The sequence below is a fragment of the Heptranchias perlo genome, chromosome 3, assembly GCF_035084215.1.
Source record: "Heptranchias perlo isolate sHepPer1 chromosome 3, sHepPer1.hap1, whole genome shotgun sequence".
NCBI classification, from domain to species: Eukaryota; Metazoa; Chordata; class Chondrichthyes; order Hexanchiformes; family Hexanchidae; genus Heptranchias; species Heptranchias perlo.
This window is the reverse complement of record NC_090327.1, coordinates 109,394,428-109,414,924: the sequence shown is the minus strand read 5'-3', so window position 1 is coordinate 109,414,924 and position 20,497 is coordinate 109,394,428. Positions and strand designations below refer to the sequence as shown.

General features: G+C 44.0%; 1 protein-coding gene across 2 annotated transcripts in view; it reads left to right on the top strand.

Moving 5' to 3' along the window:
* Positions 1 to 9,175, top strand: part of neto1l (neuropilin (NRP) and tolloid (TLL)-like 1, like) — a 208,099-nt gene extending 198,924 nt beyond the window's left edge. The window contains exon 10 of one of the 2 annotated variants that reach the window (XM_067976382.1): positions 9,082 to 9,175. In XM_067976382.1, coding sequence (XP_067832483.1) covers positions 9,082 to 9,175 — 94 coding nt within the window. Of the gene's footprint in view, positions 1 to 2,542; positions 2,631 to 9,081 lie in introns of those variants that run through there. The other variant, XM_067976387.1, reaches the window with a different exon arrangement.
* The last annotated feature ends 11,322 nt before the right edge of the window (positions 9,176 to 20,497 follow it).

The window sequence follows — 20,497 nt, the reverse complement described above, 5'->3', positions numbered from 1 at the left end:
TAAAATATATATAGCGATATATATTCATACGTAGTGCATATAGATGTTCATGCGCATTCAGTAGACAATGTAGGCCAGAGTAATCTTTTTACAGCATAAAACAGAAAAATATGGCATGAACTAATGTTTTTGATAAAGTCTAATAAAAGAGAAACTATTTTTATTGTGTACTGCACCTTGGATATTTCTTAATGAGTTTAAAAAGGAAATGGGTTTAGAGAAACATTCTAGCTTTCAAGCATTCTTTCTTCATACTCCTGTATAATATTTTCAAGTGAGTTAACATGCCTGTTTGATAAATGTACACTCACTGCCTTTTGTTTTATGTCAGATAGCCTTGGGTATCAAGAACTTTCTACTTTGCATTTTTCATTATTTCCATAATTCCTCCAGCAGCTAAGATAAAGCAATACTCAACCTCGATGCGCATATATGCTTTGCAACAGCAAGCGGGAAATGCATTCCCTCTACCAAGTGGGACATACCTTCTCCCGATGTTTAGATCTTTTGGGCTTTGGTTGACCGCACATTGTAAATTGGATGCCGACTTTTCCAAGTTGACTCAGGTTACAACACGGATCTATCTTTATGCGTGTGTATATGCACATATACATAGCAAAATATAGATGGATATAGATATAGACCTACATATATATCCATATCTGTGTAAAGGACGACTTCAACTCTCATGTACAATCTGTGAACTATGTGTTGCATTGTCTACTTGAAACAGAAACATTTACTTAAAATTTGCAAAATATTCAGAATTTGGGGCACAGCAATAAATAATTATTACATATGAAAATGAATTGGTAATAAATGTAAGCAGTTTCACTGTCCCTTGGGTATATAAAAGGCCCATTATAACAGATTTAGACTGCATGTGTAAGTTGGGCCTCAAAGTCCATGTAGCAGAAATGCCTAAAGGCAGCACATCTTACAAATGAAGACAATTCAAATGTATAACAGAGTGATACTCCCATATATGATGGAAGAAAGCCTTCATAGTCGAGTCACTGTCTCTAGAGAAGGCTGTGGCCCAGTTCATTTATTGATTCCATTCTATATTACTCTTTTCACAGAGTAATTGACCCTGATCCAACCCATATTATACAATGTTATTTTCCTCTGTATTACTGTAGTCATATACTGAGCTTGTCTGGAGTGAAACAGAAATACATATCTGACTCAAGTGCAGTCTTTGGCCTGATATTCAATCAAGTAGTCCCTAATGCCCTGAAATGATGCTGTAGGATACTAAAGTACAAATGCTTAAATGCGTTTGTCTGAAATTCCCCTGCCTATTATTTTAGCAGAGTTATCAACTCAGGGCTATAACATCAGGGCTGATGTTTATTTAAGCATCATGGGGACGATTTCCTTTGTCTGCTGTGTGTAACAAAATTGTAAATTTGTTCATTCTGAATGGGTTTATGATTTTTTAATATACCTGACGTTGCAGAGGAAATCTTCCCTCAACATCATTAATGCATAATCATGAGCTACGAGGGAAAGATTCTAAGGATTCCATCTTATGTTCGCACGTTCTAAAGATGGGACAGAATTTTTTTTTGATCCATTGCTAGTTTCATGGTCTACAATGGGATCGCCAGCATTCAGTCTTATAAAGTGGTAAATCTAACTCCTGCATTGAGAAACAAAGGGATTCCTAAAGCTGACCTGCTCATATGAATGCACAGAGGTCTATAGTTAAAGGAGCAGTATACTGCGAATGGTATTGTTATTAATCAAATTGTTAATATCATAATTCTACTACCAATGTTTTGCCAAATGAAAACAAATTATTTCTAAAATTCATAACAAAGCAGTGCTCCTGCTACTTTTCTAGTCTATGAGGCAACTATGACTGTATATCGTTGCCCAGCTCCAGACTGACCAATTCCCTTGCAGCATCTGATGATAGATTAACATGTGTTCTCGTTACACTGTCAAGACTGTCACTGGAATGAGGGTGGAGGGTGGTGTGTTAGATAATGAATTAAAAACTATTTTCTGGAGAGAAAGCACAGACATCTACCTAGTAACATTACTAGTTCTAAGATCACCATCAAGATTCCCCAGTCCTATACGTTTACATTCTAGGATGTGCTGGATAATCAGCATTTTATGAAGTATTTCTGTACTGACTATGAGAGCCATTAATATAGATTTCATGAAATGAAATTACTTAGACTTCCTAGGTAATAACATTTCTATAGAAAATGCTTTTCATCTCATTTACAGGACTCACAGAGGCAAGTTTTTGTTTACACTAATAATCTGGCGGAGCAGATCGCCCACCTGTTATAGAACCTGCCTGATTTTGAGTCCATGAAATATAATTCAGGCAGGATCTATAATGGGTAGGAAATCTGCTCCGCCAGATTACAGCCAAGGCATTGCAGACAAAAATCTATCTGAATATATATGCAGTACGATTTTCCATAAATTGTACAGTGTGTTAGTGGCAATGTGGTTTTAGCAGTGTTAACTTTCACCTACCTATTCATTGTGTTACATCTACATTGTTTTCATTATATAGACTACTTGAGAATAATGTGCTGCTGGATGATTTTGAACATACATCAAAGAATTTTGAAATTGTGGACCTTGGACATACGCCAGCATGAGTCTCTTGGACATCTATTTATCGCCTGTTTCCTGAACCAAAATGTAGATGTGCAATAATGCTGTAAAGACCAGTCTTGGTGTAGCCTTTTATATAAGCTGCAGTCGGATCCAGGAAGGTACAGATATGTATATATGTGCTTAAGACAAATACAGGCAGAAGATCAAGTGCAGTGGTGGAAGACGAGGATCCAGAACATTGTAATTCAGCACTGGGGAAAAACTCCACAAACTCAAAATAAATAAAACTACAATATGTCCGAACTGAAGCACTGTAGAATTCGGGCATTTTATCATTTCTGTTTCATTGCAATTAATATGATTTAAAATAATATGAGTTATATCTAGTCAGCTTCCTTTAAATGTTTGCTTATAAAGTGTTATTTAAATTTGGAAAGTTTGATTTCAAAGATGACAGTTGCAAGAATTCCCAAATTTGTTATGCCAGGGAATGATAGTCATATGTATAACTCTTATTTTCTTTGTTGTATGTTACTGAGCTTTTTTTTTATGTGTTCAATACACAATATGCAATAATCTTTGTTTTATTGTAGCTTTGGGGCCTAAGAGGCTTCCTGACTCATTAACATCAGTTTCTCACTAGTGCCCATCAACGGTAACATAATACCCTTGATTCTTTTACTTTTAACTCATTTTATCGCACCTGAGATTCTAACATTAATTATTACAGTAGATCCCAGTTGATTATGAGGGGGTCTTAATATATTTTCAGGGATGATTGAAAACAATGGAGTTATTCACAACTTAGAAATAACATATTTTTCTAACTGCATCCCTACCTGTGCTTTAACCTCCCATTTTCATACTCTTGCTTTCTCAGTGGATTACATGTCAGAAAAGGTGAGGGATGTTGAAACCTGCTAGGGAATATTCCCAAATAATACTTCATTTGTCAGTAAAGTAACTTTGGCCAGCATCAAATTGAACAATGAAAAACAAGATAAAAGCAGTTGATTCCCGAAAAAGTTATTGCAAATTGTTTATTGTATAGGATATATAACTATTAGGCATTTGTCAAACATGTTTTTATCTATAGTTACAAATTACACTGTGCTGTATACTGAGCATTTCACTGTAATTACAGCCATTTCTTTTGACAGATGCATAAAGTTGTATTTTTATTAATCAGGGCAAATAATAATACAATGTTTCTACAGTATGAAATGATGGTATGACAGATACTATAAACAGCTCTTTTTTGCATGCATTTATATGAATATCTACTTTTGTCTAAAATCTTTGCACAAAGTATTGTGTACTTGGGTGAATACACGCATATGACTGGTGAACTTTGCAATTGTTAAGACAAATGTCCATTTTATTGTGCATCTTATTTCTTTACGGTGGGGAGAAGGGAATAGGGTAGAGTAGAATTCTTTGATGGTAATATATATCTTGATCAGCTAGCACATAAATGATCAGAATAGCTAAATCAGCTGGGGATTTGCCCAAAAAACCTGTTCTGATAAACCCTGCTTCTGAATTTCACATTCTGCATTCTAAACTATTGTGCTACAGAACACAGCTACAGACATTTAACTGGGAAATAGATCTTACTATGATGTTCTAATAGGATCTATGAATGTTATTGAAGAGTGCTTAGTAGTGGGTGGGGGAAAAAGGTATGAAACAATTTTACCTCAATGAAGGGGAAAGAAAATTTAAGAAAATACTTTCTATTGTTTCAGTGGCAGCACTCTTGCCTCCAAGTCAGAAGGTCATAGGTTCAAGGCCAATTCCGGATACTTGAGCATATAATCCAGGCTGACACTTCAGTACTGATGGAGCGCTGCACTATCAGAGATGCTATCTTTCGGATAAGATGTTGAACTGCGTCTGTCCTTTTGGGTGAATATAAAAGATCCCATGGCACTATTCGAACAACAGCAGGGGAGTTCTCCATATATCCTGGCCAATATTTATTCCTCAACCAACATCACTAAAAAAAAATAGATTGTCTGTCATGTATCTCATTACTATTTGTAGGACCTTGCTATATGCAAATTGACTGTCACATTTCCCTACATTACAACAGTAGGAGTGCTGGATTTACACTCTTGTATAGTATCATAATATGTGCTGTCCATACTCCTTGCAGCTCTATAGTGTACAGGAGGGAACTAAGCAAGTATTCAGCGTACTCAGTGATAAGCCTCTCCAGCTAACTTTGTAAAGTTAATCAGTTGTCTTTTTAAGGAAGGAAGAACATTTTAAAGTGTTCAAGTGTTAAAATCTTTCAGATATATTTCCTCTCCATTTAATACTTACAAAATTTTTTCACTTATATTAGTGCCCAGAGAAAAATATACCCATTAAACTAGTTGGTTCTTGAAAAGTTCCTCCCGAGTAAATTTTTCCAACCAATGATTATCAGGGTTTTGGTAAACATTCTCTGCACTACATATGTTTCTGTAGCTTTTATACACGTCAGAAGCTTAACTTCCCAGACAGGGAGTTGAACCCCAGTCTCCCTTGTGACAGGCCAGGGATACTCACCACAATATAATGTGTTATCATACATCAACATTGGCCTCTGTGCTTTAGACAAAAGGCACTTCTGTTAATAATTTTATTGATAATGAAGATCCTATTTCCTTTAAATGTGCACACCAGAAATGTAACCTCCACTTTGTAGTGCTGATTGCCTGTTGGTACTCCCAGCAATGTAAGGATTGTTGATTGGGAAATCATAGGCCCCCAGCCCTTGATTTTCCATCCATTAATTTGAATAGAAGGGAAGTCATGTACTGTGAGGCCGAAATGCCCTGACCCCCGCTTCCTGTTTCATGCGTGTGCCACATCTTACTGAGAGCGTTTTACTGGGAAAGCAGTGTGACTTTTCATCGTTCATTAAAATGAGTCCAAACACAATTATTCACTCACTACTGAAGTCTTGTTAGTACAACTTTTACACTTGAAGATGAACTGAGCTTCGTATTGCTGAATTTATCTACAAAACTACAATGTCTAGACCTCAAAAGCGAAACACTTCAAATCCTGAGAATACGAAAGCTGTAATATAAATTTAAGTTCTTCTTGCATGTATTAATCCTCTAGAGAGATACATTGTCAACAAGTAAAAGAAAATGAAAACTGCACCGTTTACAATCTGCTTTGGACCAACTATGAATTGATATCAAAAAGCTTTATTCCTGGCAGTATATTTCACAGAAGATAGCCAATATACACATTATGAAGCCAAAGGAAAGTTATTCTGGATGTTCAGTTTGAAGGAATTGTATATGAAAAAATAAAGCTTGGGGAATAAGCTATGCAAGTGAGGTTCTATTGACTAGTTACATTAGATCCAATATCGTTCAATCCTAAGCACAGGACTAACCACAAGAATCATTTGATACATTTTTGAAATAAAGTTCATTCATCACCAGCATAATTAAGTACAGTTTTACTTTAAAAGTTTCCCTTAGTTGCCCTGGGTTTACCGTACACAGGTCCTGTTTTGCTGCCTTCAGCCCAGTACACTTGCTCAGTAATATCAATGTCTCCCTGTTGCATTATATCATTATTATGATGCTTTCCACATATCTAAATTGATTTCTCTTTGACTCATCCCCTGTCTAAACTACCAAGAACAAGACCTTGAATGTTGATTTAACACCAGCCACTGTCTATGCCCTTGTCTCTGCTCACTGGGTCATTAAATTAAAGAGCTGCCACATGCTAAAGCCCTCGTTCCTGATCTGATGTATTGGTTGGCTCATTAAATCAAATCACCACTGGTTGATGCTCTGGCTCAGGGACCAGAGCTGGTACATTAATCTCCAACTCATTACTCAACATCAGAGTATTTACTTTTCAGATGTATAAGTACTTATAGTGTGCTTCGGTTCTAACCTATCGCTATGAACTGAAACTACAGTGTGTGTTATATGAAAGATTATTTCAGATGGCATAGTGACTAAAGGACAGTTGTGAAATTCACTTTGATTAAAGCTTGACACAACATACTGTTAGATCCATCCTAGAAGGTATAATCAATCTTATGGGCTAACTCAAGGCCATTCTTCCATAAACGATGGCTTTAACATCAGTCTCCAACTGTTCAGCAGAGTCCAGATGCATTATAATTGTCATCATCAATCCTTTATAACATTTGGATCATTAATAATTATTGCTTTTGGTTTATCCAGATGCAGATAATAATTCCCAAAGTTGTCTAGTAAGCTCTAACATATAGCTTAAGATTGATATTTTATCGTGGAAACTGGCGTCCAACCAACTTTTTGTGATGCCTATTAAATCTGATGACATCTGAACTTCTTTCTGAAAATAAAGCATAGTGTCATCCATAGTACGTACACAATAACGATAACTTTGCTCAAGAAGGCCACTTGGAAATTTATGCCTCAATTCTAACCCCCTCCTCCCCCCCCCCCCCAACCCTGACAGGCAGCAAAGGGGCCGGCAGGGGGTTAGAAAATTGCGATCCCACCTTCAACCTTTCGCGTTCCAGGCACCATAATAGGGGATCAGCGAATCAGGCCATCGACGAGGCCCGCTAAAGGCAGGTGGGGGGCCCACTTAGCATGCAAAAGTCATGGCGTGATGATGTCATCGCGCTGAGACATAATATTAATGTCAAGACAGGTGGGGTCCCATACTGGCAGCAGACCCACAGCGGGAGAAGCCGATTGACCAGAGGTATAAGAAATTTCCTTCTGTTTGAACTCTTTGTGGGCCAGGAGGATCAGGCCCCTTAAGGACTCCATGGCCCCCCCCCCCAGCCTCTAGGGAATCCCGAGCCCCTGATCCCCGCTCTCGAAAGGAACCCCCCCATCAATCACCGGTCTTGAAGAAATCGCCCCTCGATTGCTGAACCACGATCGTCCTGGAACCTCTCCTCCCACTGACTGCCGGTGACCTCTGCACCCCCAAACTCTTCGGGTGTGCCAACTGTTACCAGGCTCGTGCGCACTGTTTCCGAAAAAATAGAGGCCTTAGCTTCAGTAGCAGCACGTCCAAAAACTCCTTCACCTCCAGCAAGATGAGTTGTCACAATGTTGTAGTGTATGACTGTGCCTTCTTCTGCTCCCGAGATCACTCGAGCATGAAAATAGGTGGTTTGTCATCTTATATCTTGTAAGGAATCTTACAACACCAGGTTATAGTCCAACAGTTTTATTTGAAAATCACAAGCTTTCGGAGTTTACCTCCTTCGTCAGGTGACATTCACTCACCTGACGAAGGAGGTAAACTCCGAAAGCTTGTGATTTTCAAATAAAACTGTTGGACTATAACCTGGTGTTGTAAGATTCCTTACATTTGTCCACCCCAGTCCATCACCGGCATCTCCACATCACATCTTATATCTTGAACAGAGCAATGGTGTTAAACTTTTCTGTCCTTTTTGAAACTATCATTAGGCACTGATGTAACTATGCACAGGTTCTGTGGGCAACGAAGGAGATCTTGCCACTAAATTCTAGTTTTCATGCATGTTGTATATTATAAAATTTAACTGAAAAAAATGGCGATGCATCATAGAATTGTAAGAACTTTTAGAAAATGGACATCTTCAATTCTTCACACTGCCGACCAATTCAATACCTGCAATTAAGGTTCTTACACAGGGAGAAATTTCAATCTGTTTCCACAATGTTTGGATCACTACCTGCGGCAAACATGCCGATTGAAATATCACTGTGGTAGCTCTAACAAGAACCCTGAAATGGCAAATCCTATTTCATTCGCAAAATGGGCCATTGCGTTATTCATTACTGTTGGAAAATCCTAGGGGAGGAGCTAAGGTTCATAGTGTGGGATACCATCAAGACTGAAAAACGAGTGAGAGAGAAGTAAAACAAGAAGTAGTGATTAGGTGATACCAAGCTTGAGTTTTAAAAGCCTGTATATCGTGGGAGAAAAGGAAGACTGAGAGAGAGAAGAGGTTCTACAGTTCTGAGGTGCTGAAAAAGAATGAGTTTGAGTAGGAGACCTTGGAATGATTCTTGATTTCAAAATAGTGAGGATGCAAGGAGAAGATGTACAATAGCAAATTTTGAGCTTTGGTGAAAACAAAAGCAAAACGTTCAGAGGAGCAAAATGGAGATCAACAGGAAAGGATATTTTGGAAATTGAAGTCTAGGGTTGAGAACAGGATTGCCTATCAGATAACAAACTTTTTGTAGTATCCTGTCCAGGACTGCATAAGAGATGTGCCTATGACTAAGTAGGCAGCATCACTCCTACCTGCAGAACTTGCTTCTGCAGCCCAGGTATTTCTCAGTGATTCACAGATATTTGAGGTGATTGTGGAACAGTATCTAAATAGCATTTTGTTCAAGAGTCAATGAAAACCCTCTTCTATTTCCTTACTAATTCGATCATCTTTTCAGCTACTGTATGATTAGTGGAATACTTTATCATAGTCTGTTGTCATGTTGTTAATTATGTTCTTATCCTCTTCTTCAGAGGGATGCCCCTGAGGCTGGACGAGAATGACAGTGATGATTGTGAAATACATCAAGAAAGGCAAACAGGACCTTACTTCCTCCACCACTGTTAAAAATTCTCACCTCCTCCGGCTAACTAACATGACTGCCACATTCTCAGGCTCATCACCATAATCAAAGTCCAACATGTTAGCATCATTACCAATCTCACTCTGCAGCACATTATAGATGCAGAGAAACAAGAAACAAAATCTAAGTGCCTGAGCCCATACTCGTAGACTGACAGGGATTGGGCTTGGATAACTGGCAGAGTGTTTGCTAATTGAAAACTTCAGGTTCAGAAACCACTGCAATTATTTCCTTGCAGTACAACTACAGCAATGTGAACTGTCGACGTCTCAGCCCAAGATAAGGTTTGATCCATCACACCCTAACCGCATGTGATCGAGTGCTTATATTTCGCTTCTTTTTGCTGTGTTTGTTTTATCAGGTACAGCAAGTTTCTACTGACAAAAGTGCAATTTCTGTCATTTTCAAAACCAAACTGTATTTTCAGAGAGAAACTTGCTTGTTAGTCCAAATCAACCTCCTCATTCATGTTAGGACAGAGCAGTACCAGTATTTGATATCATCGCCCCCAAAAAATGAGTGTAATTATTTCAGATGTCTCATCTGAGCATTAACATTGAATTATCAGAACATCTGTGCATTTAGGCATTTATTGAGGAGGTGCTGTTATTTATATGCAAAAAAAAAGTGTTCCATTTTGAAATTTGAAAACTGCAATACAAAATCAAGAACATGATGTTTCATTGAACTTGTTTTGCAGTTTTGTTTCCATTAGACAAGAGACATTCTGTTCGTACAAGCTGCCAACTGTCATTGTCACGTATGTATGTTAAAATGTCATCACTTTTGTTACTGCATTGCTTTGAGCTTTTTACTGAAAATGAAAATAAATAGTTAAAATATTGCTTAAAAGTTTGGCTCTTAATTTATGACCATAGTCAAATAAACTGTGACACAGTACATAGGAACATGCGTAGGCCATTCTGCCCCTCAAGGTTGTTCCGCCATCCAGTCAGATTATGGCTGATCTGTACCTCAACTCCATTTACCCACCTTTGATCCATATGCCTTGATACACTTACCTAACAAAAATCTACTGATCTCAGTCTTCAAAATTTTAATTGACTTTTGGGGGATAGAATTCCAGATTTCCACAAACCTTTGTTTGAAAAAGTGTTTTCTGATTTCACTCCTAAATGGCCTAGCTCTAATTTAAAATTGTGCCCCCCTTTGTTCTGGATTCCCGCACCAGAAGAAATACTTTCTCTATATTTACCCTATTGAATCACTTTATCATTTTAAACACCTCGCACCTTATAAACTCAAGAGAATACAAGCCAAGTTTATGCAATCTGGCCTCATAATTTAACCCTTTAAGCCCTGAATCTGCACTCTACCCCCTGTAAGGCCAGTACATCGTTCCTGAGGCGCGGAGCCCACAACTGTAGGGTTGAAATTTTTTCTTCTATTTCTGCCCTTGCTCTCCTGAAGACATTAATTCATGAAGAAGTACAGGTCCACAGGCTCTGGTATCTTGCACAAGTGGCCAGTGTCAATGTTCAAGCTTAAACAGTGAATGGCAACAGGGTATTTGACTGTAAGAGGCATCATTATGAAGCCATATCCTGTACCTACTGAACTTTCAAACATGCACATACTTTCCAGTATGGGGTGGGGCACAGAATGCAATCCAAAGGCTTCTGTTCGCCTTCCATAGTCCAGAGCTGCTAAATCCTCTTTATAAAGTATACCATTACCAGTGCCCCTGGAAGAGACCAGCTCACTCAGCAAAGTCTGATGATCGGTACCACATCTGGCAATATAATTCCACATTAGGTCATCAAGGGAGCCAGAGAAAGATTTTTTAAAAATCCATAAATTCTAACCTTGCCTTAGAATAAGGTTAAATGTTGCAAGACTCCACTCAAAGCATGAGCCTCATTCGAGAGAAGTGTGGATCAGAGAATTGGATGGGGCATTTATCAAGCCTGACTTGGATTGTTTGCGATTTTCTGATAGTTCCTTTTAATGAGCAGAAAATTAGGAATGAATCAGCTGCACTGATCACTGCACCAGATTCTTCAATCTACGCTCCTGTCAAAAGAGGCACATGCTAGAGTCGCAGAAAATTCGCCCGACAGTAAATACATAGCCACTTTTATTGTTAACAACAACAACTTGTCTTTATATAGCACCTTTAACATGGTAAAACGTCCCAAGGTGCTTCACAGGAGCGTTATCAAACAAAATCTGACACCGAACCACATAAGAAGATATTAGGACAGGTGACCAAAAGCTTGGTCAAAGAGATAAGTTTTAAGGAACGTCTGAAAGGAGGAGAGAGAAGTAGAAAGATGGAGAGGTTCAGGGAGGGAATTCCAGAGCTTACGACCAGGCAGCTGAAGGCACAGCTGCCAATGGTAGAGCGATGAAAGTCAGGGATGCACAAGAGGCCAGAATTGGAGGAACGCTGAGATCTCGGAAGAGGTTACAGAAATAGGGAGGGGCGAGGCCATGGATGGATTTGAAAAGAAGGATGAGAATTTAAAAATCAAGGCGTTGCTGGACATGAAGCTAATGTAGGTCAGCGAGCACAGGGGTGATGGTGAACGGGACTTGGTGCAAGTTAGGATACAGGCAGCAGAGTTTTGGATGAGCTCAAGTTTATGGAGGATGCGAGATGGGATGCCAGCCAGGAGGGCATTGGAATAGTCGAGTCTAGGGTAACAAAGACATGGATGAGGGTTTTAGCAGCAGATGATCGGAGGCTGGGGTGGAGATGGGCGATGTAACGGAGGTGGAAGCAGGCGGTCAAGTCCAATTACATAATTTAACAAGCAGTTTCCTGAATTTTTCAGTAAGTTAGTCATGGAAATTAAAATAGCCCACTAAAGCAACTCCACTTCCATGCCGACTAGCAATTTATCAACACACAGAAATGTCATGTATATTTTTACGCAGCAAGTTCTAATGATCTGGAAGCAGATTTGTTAATAACTTTCAAAAGGGAATTGGATAAATACTTGAAGGAAAATAATTTAGAGGCTATGAAGAAAGAGCAGTGGAATGGGACTGAATGGATAGCTCTTTCAAAGAGCCAGCACAGGCACGATGGGCCACATGGCCTGCCCCTGTGCTGTATCTGCTATAATACTATGATAAATTAATATAAGATAATACAATCCAACACATTAGTGAAAAGAAGAAATGCAAAATGATCTAGAGAGTTTGTTTTCTTAACTATGTCATCTGGCTGCCAGCAATTTTGCAACATAGGGCTCGATTTTGGGATCGTGTTTCCGGCGGGTTCCCAGCGGGGCGGCCCCAAAAATCCCGATATCCGGTCACGTGACCGGATCGCGACGAAATCCCGGCCACTTCCGGGTACCGCGCTGACGTGCGGGGCTGCGCGCGCAAGCCCCGCTGGTGGGAATCCCGCAGGCAATTAAAGCCAGCGGGGTTCCACTTGAGAGCACTTAACTTGCTTGTTGAGGTCATTAAATGAGCTGAAGCAGCTGTCAAAAGAGGAAGTGTGGGATTTTAGGTTCAAGGCAGTGAGTTTCATACACTGGGGGAAACAGTCCCTCTCCAACCAGGCCTGTTGCAGCCAGCAGCCTGTGGCAGGTGCCAAGGTGCACTCCACGGGGGAGAGCCCTCACCCACGCAGGAGGCCACCGCGTCACATAGGGCAACCCCTGCCCTCCACCACCCCCCGCCAAGCCAGAGGACAGACCGACACGAAACCGCAGCCCCAGTCTGAGGACCCACCCACCTACCCTGCACAACCCCTCAGACCAACACCTGCCAGATGGGTGGTGCGTTGACATTGTCGGAGGACGAACAGGATGACCAGCCCCAGCAGCCTCGCAGTCCACGCCGTCCGCCTCGGAGACGTGGGGCCCCCCAACACGGTGCTGCGGCACACCCACCTGCACAGCAGGAGGGAGGGCAACCGCAGAGAGAGATGCGTCGCAGGAGGCACTACCCTCCGCACAGGGTGTACAGAGCGAGGCTTAGCTTCATTGACCTCTTCGAGGAGCAGTGCATACGGAGGCTCAGAGTCAATTGCCAGGTAGTCGCCGACATCTGCAGCCTCCTTAACGACGAGCTGCTCCCTGATGGACCAAGCAGCATCTTCCTACCTGTCGCCGTCAAAGTCACCACTGCCCTCAACTTCTTCGCATCCGGTTCCTTCCAGGGTGCCACCGGGGACATCACCGGGGTCTGTCAGTCCTCTGCACACAAGTGCATAAGGCAGGTCACCGATGGGTTGTTCCGCAGGGCCTCGCACTACATCAACTTCGCCATGGACGAGCGCAGCCAGATGGAGAGGGCGGTTGGATTCCATGCCATGGCCGGCTTCCCACGGGTGCAGGGTGTAATCGACTGCACCCACATCGCAATACGGGCACCTCCGCATGAGCCAGGGCTGTTCATCAACAGGAAGGGGTATCACTCCATGAACGCCCAGCTCATCTGTGACCACCACCAGAGATTCCTACACGTGTGCGCCAGATACCCCGGCAGCTGCCACGATGCCTTCGTCCTCAGGGAGTCCGTCGTCCCGCCCATCCTGCAGGCACCCAACGCCGGCAACGGCTGGCTCCTCGGCGACAAGGGGTATCCCCTCCACACGTGGCTCATGACACCTCTGAGGAACCCCATCACCGAGCCGGAGCGTCGGTACAATGACAGCCACACTGCTACCAGGTCCACAATTGAGCAGACCATAGGGCTTCTCAAGATGCGCTTCAGGTGCCTTGATCGTTCTGGGGGAGCGCTGCAATACATACCATTCAGAGTGGGACGAATCATAGTTGTCTTCTGTGCCCTGCACAACATGGCCCAACAGAGAGGGGTGCCGCTGGAGGAGGCCCCATCCACACCCGCCACCCACATTGAGGAAGGCGAGGGTGAGGAGGAGGAGGAGGAGGAGGAGGCGGATGCGGAGGAGGCGGAGGAGGAGGACGTGCCAGAGGATGTTGGACGACCCATGCGCCGAACCGCGACTCACTGGGATGGTCGCCGGGCCAGGGAGGCACTCATACGTCAACGGTTCTCCTGGAGTCAGACACTGCGAGGCGCTCGCATCTCCTCACCTGCACATGCGAGCGGCCATACCAGCCCCCTCCACTGAAGAGTGCTGCCAGTAATCCTGCACCCACAGCAGTGTGCCCAATGGGTGGCAGCAGGTGTTCGCCGTCATGATGGCCTCCACGGAACGCAACTATTGCACAAGCCGCGGAAGAACGGACGAGAGGTGGCAGGAGTGGTGAGAATAGAGTATTTAATATCTCCAATGTGACATAATATTAAAAAAAATGTACAAATTAATAAACACCCTGGTGTATTCCCTTTGTGATTATAACGCCTTTGCAATTCTTTTCCGGGAACCCCTACGTGGTGCTACCCCTGTGGCTCCAGCAGAGGTAGTGGCAGGTTGCTCGTGTTCTTGCCTTGACCGGGTAGATGCTTTTGGCGGACGGCCCCTGGGTTTCGGTGCCCGTGACGGCACCTCCACAGACTGCTCCTCCTGCACCGGGGCAGGGGCAGACTCGGCCACCTGGAGAGGAGGCACCATTGCGGGTACTGGTTGAGAGGTGGGCGACGGGTGGGACGTGGGGGCGCCTTGAGAAGCGTCCCCGCTTCCATGTCCCCGGTCACCATCATCCCTCTCTTGGCCTCGGCCCACATCACCCCTTCCACCCTGCTGGACGGCAGTTTGGATGGCATGTGTGAGGCCTTGCAAGGCCACCCCTAGTGTATCCGTCAGCCTGTTGATGGCGGCGGAATGTTGCTCACCCTGAATCCGTACAGACGTTGTCAGGGCCTGCATGGACTCGATCTGGAGCTGTGCGTGACGCTCGAGGGAGGCCAGCCTGTCCTCCACCGCAGACAGTCCCGCACCTACCCGCGACACTGTGTCGCCGGTACCCTCCTGTGCCTGCGCCACCAATGCCCACATGCAGGAGTTGGACTCCTCCATCGCCTGCGCTATTGTGGACAATGCGCGCGGCACCTCTCCCAGTACCTCAGCAATTAGCTGGTGCCCCTCGACGACTCTCCTTTTCACTGGTGGCCCCCTGGGTTCAGCATCTGGGTCCGGCTGAGCAGAGCCTGGAGATGAGTGCTCCCTCCGTCGCGGACCCTCCGCGGCTGCCCCTGCCACCAGGGTCTGCTCATGCTCACTCGTGCGCGGTGACTCACCAAGTTATAACCCAACTAGTTGGCGAGGGGGACCCACCGAGGTGCGTGTCTCTGCGCTGGTGGATGGTTGGCTCTGATGTGACGATGCACCCTCAGAGACCGCCATGTCCTCTGAGGAATCGCCCTCCACGATCGCTTCACACACAGACGGACCTGCAAGAGAACAGAGGGCACTTTGAGGCATGTGGACCAACTTGACAGTGCGCCTGATGGCAGGTGATGATACGGTCACTCGCGATCATGGGTGTTGAGTGACAGCTTTCCCTTACCGGCTGTTTCGGCAGCGACACACTCGCCAACAGCCACTGACAGGCAATGTCGCGTGCGGGCGAGGTCGAGCGCCTCCACCTCGGCGTCGGTGAGCTCCACCACTTGCGGCGGCCCACCTCCGGTGCGTGCCCTTTCCCTATTGTTCTTGCTTCTCTTCTCCTGTGAAGGCAAAACACAGATGTGTGAGTGGGTGCGTATTGCATCGTGAGACGCATCGAGCATCGGTGTGGTTGGGTTGAGCGTTCTGTGGATGGATGGGAGGATGCGTGGGCCACGTGGCCATCCCATTGCATGGGGATTGGGGTGTGTGGTAGTGTTCGGGTGGGGTCAGGGACGGTGGGTACTTGCGTGCACGGTGAGGATGGTGAATGAGTGGCTGTGAGGATTGCTGATGGAGCGCAGTGGTGGCTGTGCAGGAGGGGTTGTGATCTGTTTGGCGTGATGGTGGGGACGGGATGTGGGAGGGTGCGTTGGTGTACTCACCTTGCCAGACCTAGTCAGGTCATTGAAGCGCTTGCGGCACTGCTCCCAAGCCCTTGGGGTGTTGCCCCTGCTGCTCACCTCCGCCGCCACCTCTGCCCATGCCTTCCTGTTGGCGGCGGCAGGGAACTTGCGTCCATCTTCTGGGAAGAGCGTTTCCCTCCTCCTCCTCACGCCCTCCAGCATCAGCTGCAGTGCCAGGTCTGAAAAACGGGGCGCAGCCTTTCCCCTTTGCTGAGCCATCGTCTCAAACCTCTTGCTTGCAGCAGGAGGGGCTTTGGGAGACTGCCCCTTTAAGTGGAGCTCCTACATCGCGTCGACGGTACTGCGCATGCGCAGCCGGCCGGCACGCAGCTGGGGAGCGGAGAACCCGGAAGCAGGGCTTAATCAGGTCAATTATCCCGCGATCGCGTCGGGGACGCACACGATTAGCCGTCCGCGTTTTCCACGCTCCCGGAGGACCACCCGCTGGGAACCCGCAGGCCTGCTAAATTCGAGCCCATAGTCTCTGTATCTACTTTTGCGCTAATAGCATTTACATACAGCTAATGTAAATTAGCACATGGATATATCAAGAGTTGCTTCAAAGATCCTGAATCATGAAGCTTCTAACATAATAGTTACTCTATCAAATCCAATAGGCAGCACAGAGCAGGCTGAAAATATACAGTTAAACTGGGCTTTGCAGTATTGTTTTCAAAAAGGAGTTGTTTTGAGTGGGTATCATGGGTTAATGGCTTTTTTCAGTCTAATTCATAGTTCTAAAGGGACTCTATATTTGTGAAATTGTTTGTTAAGTGAAAATGATTTGTTCAAAACACAATGCATAATTTTTGTTGAATTGCATCATCAAACTTTTACATGATAACATCATTAAAAAAGATGATGCACGATTCTTCAGTCTCAAAATGAGATTTACCAAGCCTTTTTTTAAAAGGAGATTGTGTACATTTAACGTGTCTTCCCAATTGAGAATTCTAAACGAGACTATTTCATTAAAGAAACAGGTGCACTGTCAGCCTAAAAAAAACATTTTAGGTAAGAGTATTGAAACCTATACTGGAATAGGTAGATTAAGCTTTTATTTGCTTGGTTAAAACTCCACTCCGACATTGTAAGCAAACAAAGCTCAGGTGGAGTAAAATGAAAGACATCCCACTCATCTTCTTTGCAAAATAGTAAACAGTTTAAGATATCTGTATCAGGAGTCTGATATGTATATATATGTGTAGAAATGTCAGCAGTTTTGCCACTAATGCCACCACGTTTGTGTCCTCAGCAGGAGATCTATGTAGTCAATATGAGGGAGAGAATGATCACATGTTCACAACAAGAACATATACAGGTAAGATCCCAGTTGCTGGATGCATTCTTCTCAGATAGCTTAAACTGTATAAGGTGTACCTGCATAGATCATTTTCAACAGTGTCAAGGGTCATGGGGAAGAGTTGGAATCTTACAATCCTGTAACCTTATCTAAACACAAAAATCAATCAGAATTAAATTAAACCATTAACTATTTTAAAAGCATCTTATACCATGCCTGTATTAAAACTTAAAGTCTTCTGTAGTGCGGTGATGAGGTACGATAAATGTTCCAATGTGGAGTGTCACAGATTCACAAGGTCAGAACCATTTACTTGTGGTTCTAAGCATTTCTGTGGAGAAGAATTCATTTTGTTTGAGACTGTGTATTCACGGTAATTTTTTGCCTGTTGAGTGCGTTCTCCATTATCAGGAAATAGTGCTCAAGATTGATCTGGAATGTCACCTTGAATTATAATTTAAAATATAATTGAACCAGCAGGAATAAACTACAGATTACAAAAAACATAGCAGGTTAGTAATACATTATGTTTAAATAGTAGCTGATTGATTAGAAATTATTTCCAAACTGATTACTATCATTTAGAAACTGTGGTAATATATGTGTAGAAATGCTTAATGCACTCGTATAACATTATTTTGTTTGCTACGTTAATGGAGATTTTAACCTATTTAAAATAAATGCCTTAAAACCTCTATTAAAACACCAGACAAAGTAATGATATATGCCTATCAATCTCGCACAGTAATTTCAAAGCTGATATCTCTACCTTTCATACGTCTTTAGATTTGAACTTGGTTTGAGTCTGGCTTCACATTTTCTACTTAAACTTAAACAAATAATGGGGATGATTTTCCCCATGGCAGTCATTAATACTCTTTAGACAGGGATTCATCAGTATACGTTCCACCACCGCCCACAAGGGGATGTGACATTTTCTGATGAGCAGCATCTTCACTTACCAACAGTGGTAAATCAAGTCACCCAGTCAGCACACTGCTGTAATAATTACACCTTTACCACCTGAGCAAGTAGGAAATGAGCCTCTTGATTCCTATAAGACACTAATCAGGTAACACAAAATGATTGTGCAGTTAAATTCATGCACAGTGAATTCACTGAAGTCAATGCAAATAAAAATGGGGAGAGATGTAAAACGGACTGCCAACTCACTATCACCCATTTTACACTATCGCAAAAGTCACGATCTATCCCAGGTTTTCTTCCCTAAAGGACGTTAGTGAACCAGTTGGATTTTTATGACAATCCGACAGCTTCCTGGTCACTTTTTAATACCAACATTTTTTTAAGATCCAGTTTTTAAAAAAAAATTGAATCTAAATTCTCAAACATGGTGGCACTCAAACTCATGTTCTTTGGATTATTAGTCCAGTAACACAACCATTATACTACTGTACCCATACTCAACCAAGTTCACAGATACACACTTTCCAGTAGATGTTAATGGATATTAACCAGAAAAGGGAACCTTTGTCAATATTTCTGTCCCTATCTCCCAAACATTGAGAACAATTATGGTGCCCTCACCATAACCCTGAGCAAGTTCACTTCGCTCAGCTGAGGGCAGTGATTGAACCTGGAACCTCTTCTGTGTGCAAGGCTCAGTGGAACACGACGGCCCTGATAGTAACTTGGAGCAAGGAAGAGAGCGGGGTGGGGGTAGAGCAGGGGGGGAGGAGGGGAGGGGGGGCGGGGGCCGGGGCGGGGGGGGGCGGGGGCCGGGGTGGGGGGACGAAGTTTATCAGATGCAAAACCCGGAAGTGAAGTTAGCTGTGTGGGAATCTACGATCGTAACTTAATTCACGCAATAAATTGAAGCAATCTGAAGTCCACTATTTAAAGGTCACAATTAGTGCAGCTCACAGATTAAGAGGAGGAGGCCATGGCACATCTGCATCTCTCTGCAGATGCGCCCGAGAGAATGGGAACTCGCAGATGCATGGTGACGGAATTTAAGCATCTTTTGTACACATGGGGCCCAATGTTACCAGGGCTGCGGGTTCTCGGCGGGGGGGGCTATCGGGCGCGTGGGTAACGCGCCCGGTGAAATTAGTCAGCTCCCCGCGCGATTGTAGCAGACAATCCACTAATTGGATTCACTTACCTGGTCTTCCGGGTTCCCCACTGCTGATCTGCGCATCGGGCGGACTGCGCATGCGCAGTAAGATCTGTCAGCTGGAGGAGCTCTATTTAAAGGGGCAGTCCTCCACTGACAGATGCTGCAACAAACAGAAAAAATCACAGCATGGAGCAGCCCAGGGGGAAGGCTGCTCCCAGTCTAATGATGCCTCACTCCAGGTATCAATACATGGGGTGAGGAGGAGGGGCAGGACAGAAATCTTCCTCCCGGCGGGCGGGAGGAAGCGGCCTGCCTCTGCCACCAGGAAGGCCTGGCTCGAGGTGGCAGAGGAGGTCACCAGCACCACCAACATATCGCCCACCTGCATACAGTGCAGGAGGTGCTCCAATGACCTCAGTAGGTCAGCCAAAGTGAGTACACTTACTCTGTCCCCCACACTCCGTCTGCCACATCACCGCCCCCAACCCACATCTCCTTCTGCACTGCCAACACTACTCTGTCACATCGCCCCTCATACCCACTCAAACCTCATCCTCATCGTACCTGCACCTACTCACCTCGCCAGTACTCATCCCGCCACTACCACTCAACCCAATCCTCATACAATCTCATGGCTCTATCTCGTACTCACCCTCTCATGCATCTCTTTCACGGCCAGTCTCACTCAACCTGCCACTACCTGTGCTGCAGCCACAGGGCATGCATCACATATGTGCAGTAGGCAGCGTAAGGCAAACGTGTCGTCAGCATGAAGGGGATGCACAAGGGTGTTTGAGGGTTTGTCATGGTTGTTACTTATATTGAATTTCTGACCAACTCACATCACATATTATATTGGCACCACTACTGCCATGTCTTCGCGAATCTTGTCTGGTCTGTGCAATAATGCCCTGTCCTGAGGATCACTATGAAGACCCACAACTGATGCCACCCATTGTGTCACTGCAGAGTGGGTGTAGGTGTATTTGCAGGGCTCTTTTG